General features: G+C 39.2%; 2 protein-coding genes across 2 annotated transcripts in view; one reads left to right on the forward strand and one right to left on the reverse strand.

The window, feature by feature from the left end:
• ostf1 (osteoclast stimulating factor 1) overlaps window positions 1-400 on the forward strand; it is a 9,073-nt gene extending 8,673 nt beyond the window's left edge. Inside the window, exon 10 of the mRNA XM_005741761.2 lies at window positions 272-400. Within this exon, the coding sequence (XP_005741818.1) occupies window positions 272-330 (59 nt within the window). The 3' untranslated portion in view covers window positions 331-400. The remainder of the gene's footprint in view (window positions 1-271) is intronic.
• A 5,467-nt stretch (window positions 401-5,867) lies between these two features.
• mapkapk5 (MAPK activated protein kinase 5) lies at window positions 5,868-19,977 on the reverse strand. The gene is made up of 14 exons (XM_005741762.1): window positions 19,017-19,977; window positions 17,159-17,232; window positions 11,756-11,831; window positions 10,892-10,989; window positions 10,669-10,777; window positions 10,368-10,457; window positions 9,818-9,913; window positions 9,624-9,704; window positions 9,344-9,531; window positions 8,403-8,523; window positions 8,130-8,260; window positions 7,874-7,989; window positions 6,486-6,590; window positions 5,868-6,196 (listed from the first exon to the last, which is right to left on the reverse strand). Exons 1-14 carry the CDS (start codon window positions 19,050-19,052, stop codon window positions 6,102-6,104), a joined length of 1,416 nt encoding a protein of 471 aa, XP_005741819.1. The 5' UTR covers window positions 19,053-19,977; the 3' UTR covers window positions 5,868-6,101.
• Between the last annotated feature and the right edge of the window lie 815 nt (window positions 19,978-20,792).

A 20,792-nucleotide genomic window follows, 5' to 3' on the forward strand; every position in this document is an offset into this window, starting at 1 on the left:
TGTATACGTATATATACGTATACGTGTGTATACGTGTATATATACGTATACGTGTATATATACGTATACGTGTGTATACGTGTATATATACGTATACGTGTGTATACGTGTATATATACGTATACGTGTATATATACGTATACACACACCACCCCCCCCCCATTCGTCAGTTGAGGAAAGACATGAAGTGTACAGAGATGATGCAGTTACACATAATATGTAAAAATAGTGCAGTATGTTTGTCATTAACTATCCATTTCCTGTGTTGCAGAAACCACCCGCATACACAGCAATGCTGAAGAGTATTTGGACGATGAGGACTCGGACTGAGCTGGCCCCATTAAACCATTGCCTCTGTCTGTCTTTGGGTTTGGGGCTCGTGATCCTTGCAGAGTCTTATTACAGGACCTAAAGTGGAATTGCTGTGTAACTGTAACTTCATTTTAGTTCAGTTATTTTGTTCAAACACCTCACTCCTCTGCCCTCAGCCTCACTTCAGAGCGAGTCTCAGAGCTTTGAATTAGTGTGTTTTACAGTTGGCCTGCTTTTTCTACCCCGAGTGGATTTCCACACGTGGGGGATTTGTCTTGGAGGATCGATTGTGCACTGTGGGCTGAAGGGCAGAGTATATGTAGTAGCGGAAAAGGGACCAAAACTCTTAGAAACACATTCCAAACATACAGCTTATGTTTAACCTATTAAAGTGCCAATGCAGATTAAACATTGATCTGGTGTGTTTCTGGTGTGTTTTTCAAGCTCCACTTAAATTGCTGAACTACAAACATGAGCAGAAGGAATTGGAAACACATTACCACAACTACAAACCTTTATGTACATTAGGAAGACTATTAAACGTGTATTTAGCTCCAACATTTCCCCCCTAATAGATTTCCCCACATATATTCTCAACACTTAAATTATGCATGCAACCGATGTGCATAAATGGGCTTAATGTGGCCGGAGTATGTGTAAGCATCTCATCTAGCAGTAAACTCACTTGTTGAACTCTATACTGCTTGTGTTTTTATAACATTTCCACCGCTGTTAAGAGCCTGCTTTCAGCTCACTGTAATTAAAAATAATATTCCTCATGTAAACTAAACATTACTCTGAACTCTTTCAAGCTTTTGATTTCCATCTTGTGAGCATATTTCTGGTTTTATTGCTGCTTTCCAACAGATTGAGGGGAAAAAGTGCCTTAAATGTAAATTCGTGCGAGTGTTTGTGGTTGTTTTTCTCTTCTTCAGTGTGAACATGTTTGTCTTCAGAGGTTATGAATTTCTTAAGAGGACTGTTCAGGATTTCTGTCTGCTCTTTCTTCAATCTCAAATAAAGATTTTTTTTAACTTATAATGTACACTGAATGGATATTTTTGAAAGCAAATAGAGAAATGTGTCTTGACAGAAGCAGTGCAGTGGGATTATGCACTTACTGACCACTTTATTGGGTACACTTGTTCAGCTTTAACACAGGTATCAAATCCTTCAGTCACATGGCAGCAACTCTGCATGTAGACATGGTCTGCATTCACACTGAGCATCACAACGGGGAAGAAACTTTGAATGTGGCTCAATCATGCAGTTCGGAAAAGTGTGGGGGATAATTTATTAGCCTATGACCAACTGAGCATCATTTAAACACTACAGCCTGTCTAAGTATTATTATTAATAAATTGTTGAACGTTATGTGTACCTGTCTTCTGATGGTTGCTCAACACCGTATGTAGTGGAACGGGAGATTCACGTTATGGATTTGCGGCACCACCTGTACGATATCATCATCTGAAAATGGACCAAAATCTCCGAGGGATGTTTCTGGCAACTTATGAATCACATGATGAATTAGGGCAACTCAGAAGGCAAAAGGGTGTCCAACTACGTACTAGCAAGGCATACTCAAAGTGAGCAGTGAGTGTAATTAACTACTCATAGCCTCTCATCCAAACAAATTCATCTCATTACTAAATGCACATGTGAAAACATGTAATAAGGTTGTAAACTCTAATAATTATAATAATCCAATAAAGAACATGTTCCAAAAAGTTTCCTCAGACCAACAAAAATAAATTCATAAAAGTTAAAGATTTCCTTTATTACAAAGTCGGCATGTTGATGACATTCCACAAAGGCAAAAAATACAAGAACCCAAAAATACAGCAAGTCTTTGATGAGGGATTCATGCTACATGACTGCAGGACCAGAGAAACTAAGAGGACAGGTAGAGCAGAACCAGGACATCGTGTTCTTCCTCAGTTTCCTCCTGATATAATAAGAACTTTGTTTTTCTACATCCATTCAATGCCAAATGCAAAAATAAATAAATAAACCAAACAGTTACTGAACATGTTTCCTATACAGCAGAAGAAAGGGAAGCAGCTGCTTTTATTTAATAAAGAGCTGAAAAAGAAAATTCTTCTTTTTTTGAATGAGTTGGTTCTTTTTTGTATTCTTTTAGGACTTGATTATTCTTTGCTGGGACAACGTTTTTGCTTTTTTTTTTTAAAGAAATGTTGTCCTTTTTCCTTATATAAAATTATGAAACTAATTTATCTTCATTCAGCAGACAAGGAAGAGCAGATAAACTAGATTTTACCTAATATTTAATAAAATATTTCTGCAGCTGAGTGGTAAAAGAATGTAGTCTCTTTGAAAAAAAAAATCTACCCAGCAGGATGTTTAGTAACACCGAGCAGCAAACAGCATGTAAATGGTGTCTCAGCAGGACTGCGCTTCACTCCTAGAACTATCAATATAAAGATGCATGCCTTGACTTCACAGTAAAAAAACTGGTAATAAATACACGACTCACTGTCAAGTAGCAAAAGATACAAATGATGCTATCTGTGGATTCCACATTATCTGTGAAAGCCATTAAAGAAGCTCTGATTGACCTCCAGAGATACAAAGAAGGTTCTTCATAGTGAACCACACACAGAGGCATACATATATGTATATATTTATAAATTAATTACACAGGTTCACACAGTCAAATAAAAAAAAAAACCCAAATCATGTCCACTCTTTTCAAGAAGCTCTAGAAATTCTGCAGGATTTAAAGTAGCAGTACTTGTAAGACTTACTAAAACACACTTTTCGTCTCTCTTTTTAAAGCAAGGGTGTCAAACTTATGGTCCACAGGCCAGAACCAGCCTGCCAAAGGATCCAATCAGGCTTGTTGCATAACTTTTCCAAGTGTGAAATTTGCAAAGAAGACATTAATTTTAGGTTGTCATTTTCTTTTGCACCGGTAAGCAAAACGTTCTGAATAAACAATGATGAAAGTGTTATTGTTCATCTGAATCATCATTAGTCTGAATGTGGAAAAACAACAGTTTTTCTTAAAGATGTTTCAGTTTGCGCATCATCAGTTTTATAAATAGATCATTAGCAATAACCTGAATGTACTGAAACTGCTCTTCACAAAAAGAAAGGGGAACAATTAGTCAGAAGCTTCAGCGATGCAGGCGGCCCACTTGAGCTGTAAGTCACTTATGAGCAAAGATGAGTCTGATACCCTTGTTCTGAAAATGCAAAAACCACATTTCCTCATTTTCCGTGACGTTTCTGTCAGACTGCGGTTCAGGCCGTTACAGGCGACCAGTTGAGCCCATTGGTTACATAAATGGTCTACATTGTAGACTCTACAACACATAAAGCACCCTGTGTGAAGGGGAAACTAGGTTTTTAAACTTTTTTTTTTTTTTTCAAAAACACATCAGATTCGAGACCTATTTTTTTTTACTTTTAGAGGCATCTGTGGGCAGAACTTGTTGCTGTGTAAACATACCCAGTGGAGCATTTTACAAACTAATCTAATCTTTCAGGTATTAGAAGAAAAAAAAAAATCTTTTTCCAAAGGACACTTTTTTTCTGCTAATATGGTGCTACTTTAATTTCAGTGTTGTCAAATCCATAACCTTCATATTTTCATATAAAAAAAACCCCAGCAAATTACAGCCAGAAGCTTCTAATTCCTGTCAATTATTTCCAACTAAGTAAAGGATGGAGATGCCGCCCTTTCAAACAAGGCACATTTGAGTGTGAAACTTGAATAAGGCCTTTTTAAACACAAGCTGTGGTTATCATTAAGCTTTAAGGGGAACTGAAAGAAAGTGAAAATGATCCCACCCAATTGTCGACGCCACCTAAATTAGAATACAGACATAAAAAGGAAGACTTGCACTTTTTTGTTCGTATCAGTTTTAAACAGTGTGAAAAATATCAGCATTCAACATGATTGCCATCTCCTGCCTCCAAAGAAATAAATATTAAGAAAAGCAGACATTTAGGCTGAAACTATGCTTTTTTTTATGATAATGCAATGAGTTTAAAATCTGACCATGTCCCCCCAAAAAAGGGGGGAAAAAGTCAGAGAGAGCAGAGATGACAGTGATGATATATTGCACCAGTGTTTGCAAATTACTCAGAAGAAACACTTCTTTTTAATGAAGATCACATAGTTAATGCAGTAATCTTGACAAGAATTTATGTTCACAGAAAAAGTTCTGTAAAAGACTTCATCAAAGAATTATCTCAGGACAGACGAGGTTTTCCAAAACACAAAATAAACATTTCCAGCTGTTCAGCAAACTCAGTGTGGCCTCATTCAAACACCTTAAGAGGAACCCTTTCTCCAAACGCCTCTTTTAAAGGATATTATTGTTAGATATGAGTAGACCACAAGAGTCAAACAGTGTAGTGAAGATTTCACTCTGACCAGTCAACTAACGATATGACATTAATCACACCTTAAGGGTGAGGATGTGGGGACATTTCTGGGTATTCAAACCACTGAAATGAAATGACATGAAACATGGAAGGCCTCTGATAAACAGTAATACTGACACATTAGATAAGTACAGTCTCAGTATGTACATGCATTGGGGGGGGGGGCATGATCACATTATAGCCCCTATTGCACATTCAGTTGAACATCAAGTTACAACACTGAAATCCAGTCCTTCCCCCCTGATCTGCTCTGGTCTAAGACCACACTGGACCAAAATCACCAGGGGGGGTTTCTTTTGTGTGTGTGTTTCTTTGAGCTCAAGTAACAACCACTCCTGCTAGGAAAGAGTTCAAATATTAACTATGCAGGTCTAAATTCCAGCAGATACAACTGTGACGTGAAAGCAGCAGAGATTGTGTCAGTTTCACAGATAAACAACTTGAAATAAAACAGTGGACTCTCATCCAAACCATCAGAAATCAGAAAAACACATTGTTACTTTTATTTATCTTTTTGAAAGGGGGGGGGGGATTTTTGGGGGGCTTTGAAAAAGTCTGAGAACGTCTTAACTAAAGCTCATAAAAAAGGTATTCAGATTTTATTTTTTGGCTCAAACGATTTAATAACTAATAAATTTAGTTGGAAGAGAGGTACTTTGAAAAAAAATGAGCAAATCTGCCTCCATTTTTCTGATTTATGATGCTTTCTTTTACCCGCATTTCTGCTTCTCCCCAACCTCTAAACAACAAAGGTCGAGGGAAAGACGCACGAGACTATGGAAAACCCAAAGCTTCAGACCATTTCTCTCTAGCGTGAGATTTTAAAGGTGTGTGGAAGAACAAAATCACATTGTAGAGTGCTTCTGTCAACTTTCGGACCCCAACCTACGAGTAAGGTATAAAATAATGGAATTTTGTTTAAATAAATACATTCCTTAGCAAGGTTAAAATAAAATAACATAAAATAGAATAAAATGAAATAACTGGGATAAAACACATGACATCTTGAATAAGCTGGACAAACAGCTAATAAAAATTTCCTCCCAGAAAATAATTTCTTTCACAGATTTTCATTTTTTTGGTCTTGCTTTTTTTTCTCCCTTTTTTTTGCAAAAAAGAAAAAAAAAGAGGTGGGTTTTTTCCCCCCACGTTCTTTGCAAGTATCCATAAAAAAAAAAATTTATAGTACCAATGAGTCATCTTTGAAATATATCTACAGCTGTACAATAGCTCTTGCAACAGTTTGACAATAAATCTTGCAAGTAAATTTACGAAAAGAAAAAAAATTTATACATAAAAAAGCTTTTTTACAGATATGAGTTAAAAAGGGTAATAACAAACAATATAAAAAGAAGATAGAAAGACAGCAGCTGCTAATGAGATTCTTGGAGATTTGTCTTCTCTTCGATGGCCTGTTTCACTATTTCAGCCAACTTCAAGCGGTCGACTTTATCGGAGAAGGCTCGTCCTGCAATGAAAATCTGCTGGTTAAGGATCTGGTAACTGGTAACAATAAAATTACACTTCTAAATGAGAGCCATGCTTAGTCTTTTTCCCCTAATCTTATAATAACAGAGACAATTAATCTGGTTTCTGTAGATTTTTGTCAATTTGAATAATTAGGGGTGCAGCGGTATTGTTTATACAGTCTTTTCTGATCTTTGCAATAAGCTACTCATTCACCACACATAAGCTCACACCTGAAAAGTGAATGAAAAAAAACATGGATGACTTTAGAGAGAACAAGCAACACTGACCGTCCCAACTGAGCCCCTGCAGGCCATCCCTCAGCAGCTTACAGTCTCTGTTGAACCTCCAGGCTTCATACATCACTTCATTCAGCTTCTCATCCTCGTTCTCTCCTGCACAAAAAAATTTTTTTTTTAACTTCAGAAGTTGTTTTTTTTTCCTCTCTGAGAGATGTGCAACATTGTCAACAGAAAAAAATCACAAGCAGACTCCATATAGACTTTAATGTACACTATCCATGGCCACTTTGTTAGGTACACCTATTCAACTCCTCCTTAATGCAAATATCTAATCAGCCAATCACATGGAAGCAAAAAAAATTAGTCACAGGGAAGGAAAGTGATTTCGCACACTAACATCTCTGGCGTTTACAGAGACTAAAAAATGCCTTGTTGATGCTAGACGGACAGCTTTGAGCTGACAGGAAGGCAACGGTAATTCAAATAACCACTCGTTACAACCAAGGTATGCAGAAGAGCATCTCTGAATACACAACATGTCAAATGTTGAAGCAGTTGAGCTACATCAGCAGAAAACCAAACCTGGAGCCAATCACATCAGCTGAGAACAGAAAACAGAGGCTGTAAGTCACACAGGCTCACCAAAATTGAACAATGTAAAGATGTGGGGGATATTTTATTGGCACACTTTAGCTCCCTTAATACCAAGTGAGCATCAGTTTAACACAGCCTACTGCAGTGTTACTGCTCATGATATCCATAATTTTATGGCTACAGTGTACCCATCTTCCAATGGCTGCTTCCAGCAGCTTAATGTCACAAAGCCCCAGCTGATTTCTTAAACATGACAATGAGTTCTTTATACTCAGAGGACCTGCACAGTCTCCAGATCTCAGTCCAATAAAGCACCTTTGAGGTGGAACAAGAGATTGCTGCCTGCGCATCCATCATGCCAAATCTGCAGCAACTCTTTGATGCCATCATGTCAAAATGCACCAAAATCTCTGAGGAATGTTTCCAGCACCTTGCTGAAGAATTAATGAAGAATTAAAGCAGTTCTGGAGGAAAAAACAAGGTCCAACAAAATACTAGAAAGGTGTACCTAATAAAGTGGTCAGTGAGTGTCTATAACCTTATACAGCCTGATTAGAATTCCAGCAATTATTAGTCATAAATGTTCAAACATCAGTGAGTTTCTCTGCATTTTCAAGTTACGTTACAACCAATTAAAGGTTTGGAAAAAGAAAAAAAAAGCTTAGCTGATCATCTGTTCCTCTGTACTTTGGCAGTTCTTATGTTTACTTTTCATCACAGACTGCCAAAATGCTTCTTAGTTGAATTGAAGTGAAAAACAGACGCCAAACTCAACAAGCCAGCACAACTTTTCATACTTCTTCATTAAAATGCTAGTTGTATACCGGCGTGGGTTTACTGACCAGCTTGTGGTAGTATACACTGTGCAATGACATCTCGTAATTTTTCCAGTGCTACGTTGGAGTCTTCCCCTCCGTTTTCTGGGTCGTGAATGAAGAAACTGTCACTGGGCTTTGGGCTGCAACATGGACAGAAAAACATATTTCAGAGCAGATCTTTCTTTTTTTTTTTTTTTTTTAAATACAAGGACTTCCAAATAAAAAAAACTTTGGATACACACACACACAAAGAAAAAAAACAAAAAAACAGCAACTATACCCTAGAAGTTTCCGCTTCCTGAGGATTGGGTTGTTGACAGAGTTTAGGGGCTTCAGGCTGACATTCAGATCCTGAATTCTCATGTTGGCCAGCTGCTCTGCGTGGGCCTGCTGAATCCCTGCAACTACCGCCTGGGAAGCAGAAAGAGGACAGTCAAAGCTGGTATCTAAATTTCTGCCTAAGGAGGGCTATACGTCTGTTATATTAAAATAATTAAGAATACTCATTTAGCAGTTTCCTCTGCCAGTCAGATCACTGACGCAATGCACTCACCTTATCCATCATCATCTGTGCCGAGGGCAGCACGTTGTCAAGAGCCTCGGTGCAGTTAAGCCAAGGATGAGCCAAGACTCCCTCGATTGTCAGCCTCTCCTCTGGCTTCACCTTCAGCAGCCTGCAGGGAGGAAACAAAGAGGCAACAGAAAATACATGTGGGTCAGAAAAAGAGTGAATGAGTGAGACTAACAGAGGGATGGGACGAATAAACACAAGGAAGACAGAGGAGAAAAGGAAGGCAATATGGGGTAAACAAGCTGACAGGAGAGTTAATGAGTCTGCTGAGGGGTGTACTACAAAATATGCTGGACAAAGTCAGGTATTCTTTGCATCAACTGGATTGACAAACCTAAACCATAAATCAGAGATAATGGGTACGGCAGTAGGGATTGCAAAGTCTTGTTGTTATTAGGCTCTGTGCCTACTCACAAAAAAAAAAAGAGGGGGGGGGCTTGATGGGGGTCATGTGATTCTTCAGTTTTCTTCAATTATAAGGAAAAGGTCACAAAGGACGATGAAGAACATTTAAAAGAGTTTTCATGGCAAAAAGCAAAACTTGTGCAGAGTGTTATTGGCGTGAATGACTATTTTAATCTAATTTTATTTTGGTCATTTATTTATTTTAGATCATTTGAAGGCTTTTTTTTAGTTTTTATTGTGATAGGAGAGTAGAGAAACAACAGGAAGCTGGAAATAAGATCATATGAAGACAAACCCAGCCCTGTGCCCTCAGAGAGCTAAAGTGGCACCCCGATTTTCCATTTATTTCTCATGTTGGAGCTGCTCATCTGAACTCTGATACATACAAACTTAATATTTAAGAAAAAGGTGACTGAGGTCTGAAATCGTTTCATAATGAAGGACGTGTGATAATCTATTAGGTTATAGAAAAAAAATCCTGTAGGTAGACAAAGAATAGAAATAGGAAGAAGACTTACTTGCGTACAATGTCCTTGGCCATCTCAGAGATCTGGCTCCACTCGTCTTCGGGAAAGTCAAAGCTGCCGGTCATAATCTTCTTCCTCATGTCCTTTGGGATGGTGCGACTGTGATGCTTGGAGTAGAACGGAGGGTAGCCACACAGCATTACGTAGATAATCACACCGAGAGACCACAAGTCACAGCTCTGTAGACAGAAAAGAAACCTTTTAAAAAAATAATTCACCAGTGAACCAGGCCTGACGCACCTGCAGCAGGAATCCCAGATATGAGTCTTGCCTTGTTATAGGTGTAAGGAGTGGGTGAGGTAGGTATAATTCCAGACTTTTCCTTCTGGTGCCTTCTTTGAGCCTCAAGTACCTGTACAGAAAACAGGGCCAGAATACATCATTAAGATATGATGCATTCAGTCGTTAATGATGTGTCAGCCGTCAGTGGAATGAGAAAGCAAGTACATCTTTTTTTTTTTTAACCTGAGGTGCTACGTAGTAAGGAGTAAACTGAGGGGTCATCAAGTCTCCTTGGTCGATTTTGGCAAAGCCAAAGTCACACAGCTTCACAGGTGCATCCTGCAGAACAGACAGAATCACCAAATGAGAGATACGAATATGTTTTGAGCATAAAAACGTTTTATTAGCAACTTCATGTAAGATATTTTCTCTGGGGCTTCACGGAGTTTCACTTGATGGGATTTCTTAGCTGGAACACCTTTGGGACATTACTGAAATTGCTGCCAGAGCAGAATTGATTTCCAAGTCTGTCACAGCCACTGCAGATTTTCTAATTCTACATTATCTTTGCCAAACTCTGCTAGATATAGTCTGAGAAAAAAAAAACCCCAAAAAAACCCTTTGATCCACTGTGTTGAAAAGTCTAGCAAAGCTTCTACTCTTTTGCATTTCATTCTGTATTTTGTATAAATAATTAATTAGCTAAAAGTAATTGGCTGTGGCAGCTTTAACGTTACTTCAAAACTGCAGTATTTACATCTGTGTGTGCAACAACGCAGCACCAGGAGCTTACCAGAGAGTTATCTTTGAAGAGAAGGTTCTCTGGCTTCAGGTCACGATGTGCAATATTTAGAGAGTGACAATGCTCCAACGCTTGGCTGATCTACAGGGAGGGAGACATAAAACTGAGACACCATCTATAGATTTATTAAAAACAGCCTAGGGTTGAACTGGTGTGTGCCACTTAATCCAAACAGCAGGTAGTAATGACAAGGCGAGGCTGTGTGACATGTTACTGCAGCTTTAAAGGAAAAGACAGACGATGTCATAAAACACAAGATAAAGGTGGACCACAGTTAGGTCTGTTCACCTACCTGTTTGGTGACCTGACTGGCCATCTTTTCAGTAAAGTGCCTGTGCTGACTGATTCTGTGGAACAGCTCGCCACCCTCCATCATTTCCATAACAATCAGGAGCCTCGCTCTGTGAAGAACGATTGGAGGAAACCGTGAAAACCAGGAGATGGAGATATGTTCAATTCTTTCTTTAATGACAAGAGATTCACTGAATCCTACAAAAACAGACTGAGCGCCTCACCTTGGGCTGGATTCATGGGGGAATTGAACACTGTTGGCATAAACTTCCAGGATTTGCACTATGTTTGGGTGGTTGGCACACATCATATGGAGACGCACCTGGAGAGAAAACAAGCAAAGTGAATTTAGAGTAACTCTCTTAAATAGTCTAAATTCTCCATGTTTAAGCCAGGTTAAAGTCATTGCAACAGAGAATAGCATCATATCATCAGTACAGTCACTCTGATGTGCAGTGTCGGCACTTCCCAGGCAAAAAGAGAAATTTAATGTGAGATCAATGACATCTATTAGTATTCAAATGTTTAAACTACATCAAAGCTGACACAGAAATCATTTTATTACACGTTTCCACCGCTTTACTGGTTTTATTAAGCAGATGAGTCAACTAATGCACATTCGTTACCAATGAATGCCAAAAATTGACAAATTCTGCAAATGTAAATGCAAATTAAGCAGCTGCAAATACCAAGAATTCTTCTAAATAATTAGACCATTGGAAATTATACAGTGTCAGACTCAGAAAAAAGCAGATTGCAAGACAGACAAAGACAGTACGCCAACACCAAGTCTGTGTAGCTTGTTTTGACTGCACTGCTTAACTGCTGCATAAGCTGCTTGATCAAAACAGGGGGCTGCTAATGACACGGAGAGGCTGCTAAGACAAACTGTTCACTGCAGGGAGACAGCGTTGCAGACAAAGGCGCTCATACAAACAGGCTGAAGTACAAGAGAAGCAAGGAAGAAAAAAAAACAAAACCGGAATTAATACAGACTGATAACAGGCAGGCAGAACAAAGCATGCTGACACAGCCCCAGACAACAAACAGCAGGTATTAATCACAGCCATGACAGTGTTTCCTCCAACCTCATTTCTGGCCTTGGGGCGATCAATAAGGATCTTCAGGGCCAGGCGTTCCTGAGTTGACTTCTTCACACAAACTCTGCAAAAAAAGAAAACAAGTATCGACAAACACCCCACGCACCATGATAGATGTGTCAGATGTGTGCCTGTGCTAACAATCAGGAATTAAATATATCTAAACTCACAGAACTTTTCTCATTTTCTGGTGTTTCTATTAACAATCAGTTGCTCTGCTTGTCACTCATCTGTATTACGTGATCTAATATATTCAGATTAAAACCTAAAAACTGTGCAAACTCTTTAACACGTTATTGACATAACTTTATAGCAAATTGGCTTAATTATTTACAGTTTCACCTGAAAACGATTTAAGCCTTGCCAGCTTTTCACAACATCCTGATAAACACACTAAATCATTAAAAGGCGTCTCTCTTACACCTGCAACCAGCTCCTCTACATGAGGTCACAGGTGAAATCATTAAACCACTATGTCACATAAAACAACCATCCAAGCATTTTACAGCATTCCCATCTACCTATCTGATTAAGAAACAAGATTACAATCAAGTCCAGTCAGATAAAACTGCATTCCCCAAATCCACAACAAATAAAATGCCAGACAGTGTCCAGTGTCCAGTGTCCTTTACTTAAACAAAACAGCTGATATCAATGAGGGACAATGTGTAGGCTGACAATGTCTTTTTCTTTTAACTTGAGATGCCATTTCACCCTTACAAAAAGCTTTAAAGTAGATAAAAAACATAATTCAACAGTATCTACAGTTTCAGATAGGGCTGTTCATATAACGATATATATCGGATGACGATATAAAAACGTCTATGTTTCATTTTACGCTATCATTTGTTCCTTGGTGTCGCAAAATAAACTGTTTACGGTAATACTTTTTCATTATTTTGATGGTCACTGTAGTGGCTGTCGTTAGCAACAACGGCGTTAAAACCATCGCCTGTCCGCTTGTTTATGTTCCACATAAACCTTTCACAATAAAGCTCAAGATCCTGTTGAGACTTTTCAAAATAAACTGAATCCCGTGAAAGAGCAGATTATTTACGGATAAGAAGTAAAAAAGAGCCGCCAGGTGCTAAAAAATAAACCTTAGACTCAAACGTTAGAACAGGCTTTTCCCCGCAGCACGCCGTGTAATAAATACAAAGAAAACGGCGGCCGTTACAACTTATGTCTAGAAATGTATAGTTTCATGCATCTGTTAAAACACTGGACTCCAGCTACATGACGCGCAGCTGGAAACACTTCCCGCAAGTCGAGCTGCCCGAGATCCACAGAATTTACAGAAAATGTTACATTTTTGTGATTTATATCGGAACGGGACGATAGAATTCTTATATCGGGATATGAGATTTTGGTCATATTGCACAGACCTAGTTTCAGATATATATTTTGTCTGCAGACAACTAATTATTTGCATGTTATTTAAAATAAATATTCTTCTGTTAATAGACTAATCACTTTAGGACTTATATTTATAATCTGTGGATGTGTAAATACTTTATCTGTAAAGCTTGAATTTATATTTGCATAGGCGCTCTATTTTATTTAAAAGACTTTAAAGTTGTAAAGGTAGTTTCTGTGTGCTAACGTGGTGTTTTAGACTATTACACTCCTACATACCGCCTGGATATGATCTGATGTTGAATTAAATAAGGCCAAACAGAAGCACAGAGAAGACATCAGCTGACTAGCTGGATTTACTTTATTTTGTCAATATCAAAGTTTGTTGTGGGAATGGTGAATCTGCTCTGCATCTTTGTATGTAGAGTAAACCAAAGGAAAAGTCATCTGTGGATGCATATTTTTCATCGTCACAAGGATAAAATGAAGTAAATAACTCCAGGAAATGGGTTTCCTCAATCCACATTTTGAACTGCACACTCATTAAATATGAAACATGCAGATACATAATTCATTTTTGGAAGAATCTAATAACTCCCTTTCCCTCTCCTCTAATCTACAGGGGCTCAAATATTCACTTTAAACACTTACTTTGAACTCAGATTACACTATTAAAGTATTACTGGGAGAAACATTCAGCTCTGGCCAAAGTTCACTTCACTAGAAACCAATACCTTCCCAAATGAATGACAGAATTAGTCCGGTGGTGGGGGATACAGTAAAAGACATGAATGTACTAGCAGACGGAGACAGGTAAGAAGGAAGTAATAAGAGTTCCGAGCAAAAAACCGAGTTAGAAATATAAAACACGAGGTGAGTAAAAGTTGCTCAAAAAAAAATAGCATGAATCATACCAGCATGTTTACATGGTGGCCTGATGAGTCAATTTCACTATATTCTCATCACTCAAGGCCAAAAATATACACATTGGGTAATAACAGATTGCTCTCGCTTGATCCAGACTAATGATAGCCTCAAAGTGCAGAATGAGCAGAAGAAGTCAGTGGCAGACACTGATATATTACCACTGGCATCTAACTAGAATCAGCAAGACAGACCTGCACTAAAAAGACTGCGTATAGCATAAACAGACTTAAATCTGCTGGCAGAGCTGCTGCCTCTCTGTAAAGTTCAGCAGAAACAGAATGAATCTAAAAGTCATTCCTGTGAACAGATATCCCAGTGAAGCAGGGCAATGCAGCGTTTACTAATTTTTAATATTAAAAGGAGTCATTTATAACAGTGATTGCTACTTATGCATATGCGGTATAAGCTTTCCTGTGATCGATTACTCCCCATTTTACAGTGTGAAGACAATTAGAGGAATATAGAAGGGAAATGGACGACTTAAGCAAACTGCTATGTTTTATAATTGATCCCTTGTGTATCCACAGCTAGACTAAACCCAACAAAGCCAAGGAATTGGAAATAAACTCACTTTCTTCAAGAGGATTACAATTTTAAGCTGTTAGTTTACACAACACATGGGTAGTAATGCTTTTAACAGTGAGTCTGTGAACTGAATCCCAGCGAGTCTGACCATTTGTTGTATTCCACTCGCTTCTCGCACTTCATGTTTCTTGTCCCTCTCAACTGTTCCCATCAATATGGGCGCAACAGGCTTGTGCAACAGGCTTGAAAGAAACCTACCATGCCCACACGCTGCTGTGTATTTTACAGCATGTCTACGCATTTTTAAACTTTCATTCTGCAATGCCAAAAGAACCTGCACAAATGGGCACAAATGCTGAACTCCCAAACTCTGCTTAGGGCCACCGTCCTGTTAAAGGAACTTTCTTTTGGACTGGCTGCCCCTTGCTAACAGATTGTCTTCCAGAGCAGCTGTGTGGAGCTGCTGTGCTCACAGCCAGAGCTGCATGCCTGAAACGACCATATTATCACTGACGCCATAAAGAAGCAAGAGTAGAGACAAAAACATCTGAAACTGAACTGAGTAACTGAGGTTACTTGCACACATACTTACCTCATTATGGCACAATGCCAAGTGTTGGATGGAGCGGTGTAAAGCACACCACTACTGGACTCTGGACAAGTCTAGGTTTGGAGAATGCCAGGAGAACATTACTGACCTGACTGCACTATGCCAGGTGTTAAGTTTGGTGGAAGAAGAATAATACTATGGGACTATTTTTTCTGGGGTCTACCTGGGCCTCTTAGTTCCATTTTTCGAGTTTTAATGTTTGACTCTGCTATGAAAGAACTTGTCTGCCCTGACACCTTTGGGATAAACTAGAAGCTATAGGCCAGCTAATGGACAGCTTGATTGACGCATGCTTGCATATCTCACTTAGAGTGACTTCGCAGGGGAGATGGAGAGGGCTTAGCTTCCCTGCCAATGGAGCTGTCAGGTCAAGATGCCAGGGCAGCATAGCATCATCCTCATTCTCATTATTATCATCTCTGATGATATCCATGATAACATCCTCCTCCTCGTCTTCTCCATGCTTCTCTTAGGAGTTGAAGAACTCCAGGTTCTCGTGGGGGCCTAGAGACTGTTACAAAGAGGGTCAGGAAACCCCATGTCCTTGAAGTCATTGATCTGACGTTGTGGTAGTGGAGCCTGAATGGTCATTCAGAGGTCATTCCCCATAGTGAGATACCTCACTTGGTTTTCAGAGAACTGGGGTTACACCAGTAACCAAAGGATTCTTCAGTGTCTGATCTGATAAATGCTCTTTTAAACGAGTGGGGTGAAAAATTCCCACAGACACATCCCAAAATCTTGCAGGAATCCTTTCCAAAATTGTGGAAGCTATTATAGCCACAAATGGGGACCAACTTCATATTAATGCCTCATATTAATAGAATATGATGTCAGAAAATCGCCTTTAGGTGTAATGTTTAGGTAGCCTAATACTTTTTCTCATATGGTAACAGTAACAGTCTGGTGTGGGCCAGAGGGGCCGATGGCGCGCTATGGCAGCCTGGCTTCTGTCAGTCTGCCCCAGGGCAGCTGTGGCTACAACCGTAGCTTGCCTCCACCAGTGTGTGAATGTGAGAGTGAATGAATAGTGGCATTGTAAAGCGCTTTGGGTGCCTTGAAAAGCGCTATATAAATCCAATCCATTATTATATGGTGTACATGAACATAACAAAATGAAAACATAATGAGTCCAGTTTAACTGACTTCCACTGAGGTTTTGAGGGATACGTGCATTGGGTGGGATTCAAGTCCACCATGCTGCAATTACATAGACTGTGCTTGTGCCAACTGAGCCACCTCCAAAAACAACAGAAATCGTGCCTGTGCCAAACATTTTAAGCTCCCAGCTGCAATGTTCTTACACACGGGTAGTAGGTCCAGTCAGTTAAAGCAAGTGACAAGCACCTGGTCCTTTTATAATTTTTAATGTGTTAACGTGCCAAGGATAAGGTCAGACTGTGCAACAGCAAATTTAATGCAAGAGAACCGCTAGAAATGCATACAGACGTGTTTGTCTAGTCAATAGCTCAGCTAACAAATAAATCTAAATCAGCTCTGACATCGACTCTGCGGTGTATTCAGAGACTCAGATGTATACATAGATTTAATCATGCACTGCATGGGGACACAACAATCTCTGTCACCCTCTTCAATCAAATCACTTTACTTAAAAATACTCTGAATCACAATAATCTATTTTCAGGATAAACAAAACTACACTGTAACCTCAGTTAACGCTGACTGCGTTCTCACAGTTGTGTTTAACCCAGAAGTGTTAAGAGTTCTCCCTGTGGGATTCTGTAGCACTAATAAATGACAATAACTCATTTCCATAGACGTCAGAAGCACAGGTAAAAGGTGATTTCTCAATCACAAACAGATATCATGATAATGTTTCCTGGTTGTGTAATACTCCTCACACTGGCCATAGTTCAAGAAAAATAATCCCGTTCCACATTTTGGCACCAACAGACTGCAGCAGAAAAGATAAAATGTCAAGAATAAAGAAAAGTCTTTTTAAAAAGACTTACCTGACAGGGCCACTGATGCCAGCTCCCAGTTTCTGTGTCCAGTTTATGTTGTACTCGTCCAAAATAGATGTCTCCTGTTAAAAAGACAAAATAATACCATATAGTATATCAGAAGATTGAAGAAAAGGCAGACCACCGTGGTAGACAGGAATGTTAAAAAAAGACCTAGGCTTAAGTTTATGAATCATCTGTGCCTTTCACAACAGTCAGCACGGGGTATGTCATGCTTTATGATCATTAGCTCACGAGAAAGAAAAGAAAATACTGTATAAAAAAACTAAACCCCCCCCAAACATTTGATCAATGCCAATACACAGGCAGTGATTATACCAGTACACAGAATATGATGTTTATTATAATACATACTGTATGTTATATTCATAACATATATTCAAAAGACTACTGCAGATACTAGTTACATTATACTAAATGGAAAGAAACACATTAACCCTACTGTGTTAACACTGGGTGGTGTAATAGCTATACATCTATGGGCTCTAGTTTCACAATAGTACCATTCCTTGACAGAAAAAAGATTTAGAAAAAAGACAGCTTGGCTGCTATAACACAAATGCACCTGGAAAATCATGCTGCTACTACTGGTGCCAAAATTAATTATTTAAAGACAAGTTCACCCACACAAGTTCAGTAATCAACTAAAAAAATCAAAATAAAACAAATCAAGTTCTCTTTGACAAACCCCCAAACTTGAGGCCAGAAATTTTTGGCATTAGTCCCTTTTCCTTATAACATAATTTTCTGGGACATGTGAACATTGGCTGATTAAAATATAACTGTTGCAACACTTGACAATGTTTTACTACAGCTTGACAACCAGGAAAGTGCGATTTCGTGTCAAGACACTATTAAAGTAATCCAAAAAAAGATATCCTCTTATTTGGTCGAGGTGGAGTATTCGGCCGAAATCTCCCATAGCTGTTTAACTGGGACTAGACTTGCTGATTGTGAAAGCCATAGCATATGATTCACATGATGTTCACACTCATCAAACCCTATGTTTGATGAATGTGAGGTTTAGTGAATCACTGGTGACTCACTGAACCAAAAGACAGAAGCACTGTCATTCTGGAAAAACACCCCTCCATATGGTTTCACTAAGAGATAAACGCAGTCAACAGAACAACTCTATTGATTTGCAGTGACTTTTCATTCTAAGGGGACCCAAATGATGTCAGCAAACCCCCACAACCTAACAAAGTCAACAGATCTCATCACTTTAAGAGGGAGTCCAGGGTTCTTTAATCACACAACTTGAAGGACGAGTGATCAAAAACTACGCAGATTTGTAATGCTTTAATACTTTTTTTTTCTGGAGCAAGGAAACATGCAAGATTATTTCCCAGCATTTGATTTAATGAGCCAGGAAATTGATAAAACAGAGTCGGGGTTAAGCCGAAAGCTACTCAGCGAACGTGTGCTCCAGTTCTAGAGTACCTCTTGCCCAACCATGAAAGCAGGGGCCAGGGCAACTCCAGATCACATTTTACTGTTGACATAGATGCCAGGGCAATGACACACTGAGGGGAGCCAGCGAGGAACAAACCCCAGATCCAGTTTGCAGGGAAGTAAGGCTGGTTAATGATCATGACCATTGTTAAATGGGTTTAAACTAAGAAATGAATATTATGTTTTTTAAAACATGTTCAACATTTCTGCCATGCAAATCACACATAAAACTCATCTGCTGTCAATAAATATGAGTTTATGACTGTCTCATGAAACAAGATAAAACTGCGCTCTTCATGTAGCATGCATTGAGCAACAGCTTTAAAAAGATAATATTTCCATCACTTGAGTGGACCAGTAACCAAGCAGAAGAAGTGTCATTTTAGGTTACCTTGATGAATTTGTCTGCATTGTTATCCTCCGACATGGTTTTGTGCTCCGGACAGATGAAGTCTGCCTCCCCAAACTCAGACTGAACACAGTGGAAACGAAGCGTTTGTGTCTTGTCTGACCTTTATAAAGTACCCCGGGCTTCACCAAGGCTTTCTATACTACTAGTTATAACAGGAAAAGGCCATCGGGGCAAAATGATACTCGGCTACAGAGCAACCAAAGCCGAGTGCCGTTCCTTTGGAAAACTGAAGCCCAGCAGCTGGTACGATTTAACGTTAGATCAGACCAGCTCGGCTCACAACCTCGGGGCCCGACTCGCTCTACCAGTCGTCTCAAATTCACTGTAGTGACCATGTAGAGTGGCAAACTGCGAGCAAGGTGACCAGAAAAGAGAAGTCCAACAGGGACAAGTCCAGCACTTTTGGAGGCGCAGCGAGCAGGGGGGCCTTACAGTGGTATTTTTAGCCAGCGCAGTGAGAGCAGTGCTCTGCTAACGCTGCGGAGACACTGAAGACTGGCCAAGCTGCTGTATGCTGCTACATTTCACGGTGAAAGCAGTCGATTACATAACAAAGACAACAGTGAACGATACGGCGGAACGAAGATACTCTCTGAAAATTAGCGATAGTACACTGGGTGACACCTGGGTTGATCTGACAAGAAGAGCACACCGCGTTCTCAGCAGCAGGACAATCTATTATGTCGTCGAGCCTTCTGACACGCTAGGTAACGAGCTAACCGAGTCGCGTCGGTTTTCCTGCTCCAGTCAAAGCCAGGGATGTTAAAATTCTCAGCAGACCGTGATAACTATCAGAACGCGTATGGAACAGCAACAACACATAGCAGATGACAGGAGTTATCGGAGACTGCATTCAGCGGTGGCCAAAAGATATCCGCATCTCTGGACTGTTTTGCTAATCCCATAGGGGTCTTGCCAGAGGAATACACACAACGCCTGTCCGAACAGAACGCCTGATCAAAATTATTGACAACATTAATAAATTCGGACAATATGTTAGGCTACACGTTTTAATCTATCACACACCACGTAATTTTCGGCGTATAATACATGTATTTGTTTTTTGTATTTTTGAAACAGCAAATTATTTTTTACAATCAAATACGTTTGAACTGGATACACTGTAATGGGTCCTTATAAGGACCTAGTTTTCAATGCGGACTCAAGTCCCATAAGCAGCATTGCAAACTACCGATTACTTAACAGTGGAAGAAGTTGAACTACTGCAGAACTACCCCTGGCGGAAATATAGTTAAGCTCAACTTAAAAATCTACACATTATAGGAAATTTTATTATATTTAAAAAGTTAAATGCCAGCAAAAAACAAGCAAACAAAAAAAATCAACCATCACACTTTAATTAATATCAGAATGCGCTAAAATAAATTAATTAAGATAATTTGTTAGACACCTACCTTCCAAAAAAACTATCCCCCCAGGTGGCAGTATTCCATCAGGTAACCCCTAAAAATAAGACTTCCACGACTTCGTTAAAAATGTTTCTTATACAGAGATATTACCTGCACACCCAATGAGCTTTAGCTAAATCCAAGTGTGAAAAAAACTCTCCTTCGCTTTAAAATTTTTATTTATTTAATTAGATTTGATGTACTTTAACATAATATAGACTTTATAAAATAATCGGAAATACCAAGAAAAATAGATACTGTCAAATAAGATAACAGACTCTTCTGTTCATGGCACGGGTACTCACCCACCAACGACTCATTTTGGGGCAGGATAATACAATTCACT

Source organism: Pundamilia nyererei, unplaced genomic scaffold (assembly GCF_000239375.1).
Source record: "Pundamilia nyererei isolate P.nyererei 1_Seehausen unplaced genomic scaffold, PunNye1.0 scaffold00113, whole genome shotgun sequence".
Taxonomy (NCBI): domain Eukaryota; kingdom Metazoa; phylum Chordata; class Actinopteri; order Cichliformes; family Cichlidae; genus Pundamilia; species Pundamilia nyererei.

What these genes read in the sequence shown, in the direction of transcription:
- mapkapk5 (XM_005741762.1), bottom strand. Translation starts at nt 19,052, where the DNA reads ATGTCGGAGGATAACAATGCAGACAAATTCATCAAG. An exon ending in TCTTCAAAGATAACTCTCTG is followed by an intron (nt 9,914 to 10,367) that starts GTAAGCTCCTGG and finishes TCTGTTCTGCAG; the next exon opens with GATGCACCTGTGAAGCTGTG. An exon ending in GCCAAGGACATTGTACGCAA is followed by an intron (nt 8,524 to 9,343) that starts GTAAGTCTTCTT and finishes TCCTCCCTGCAG; the next exon opens with GCTGCTGAAGGTGAAGCCAG.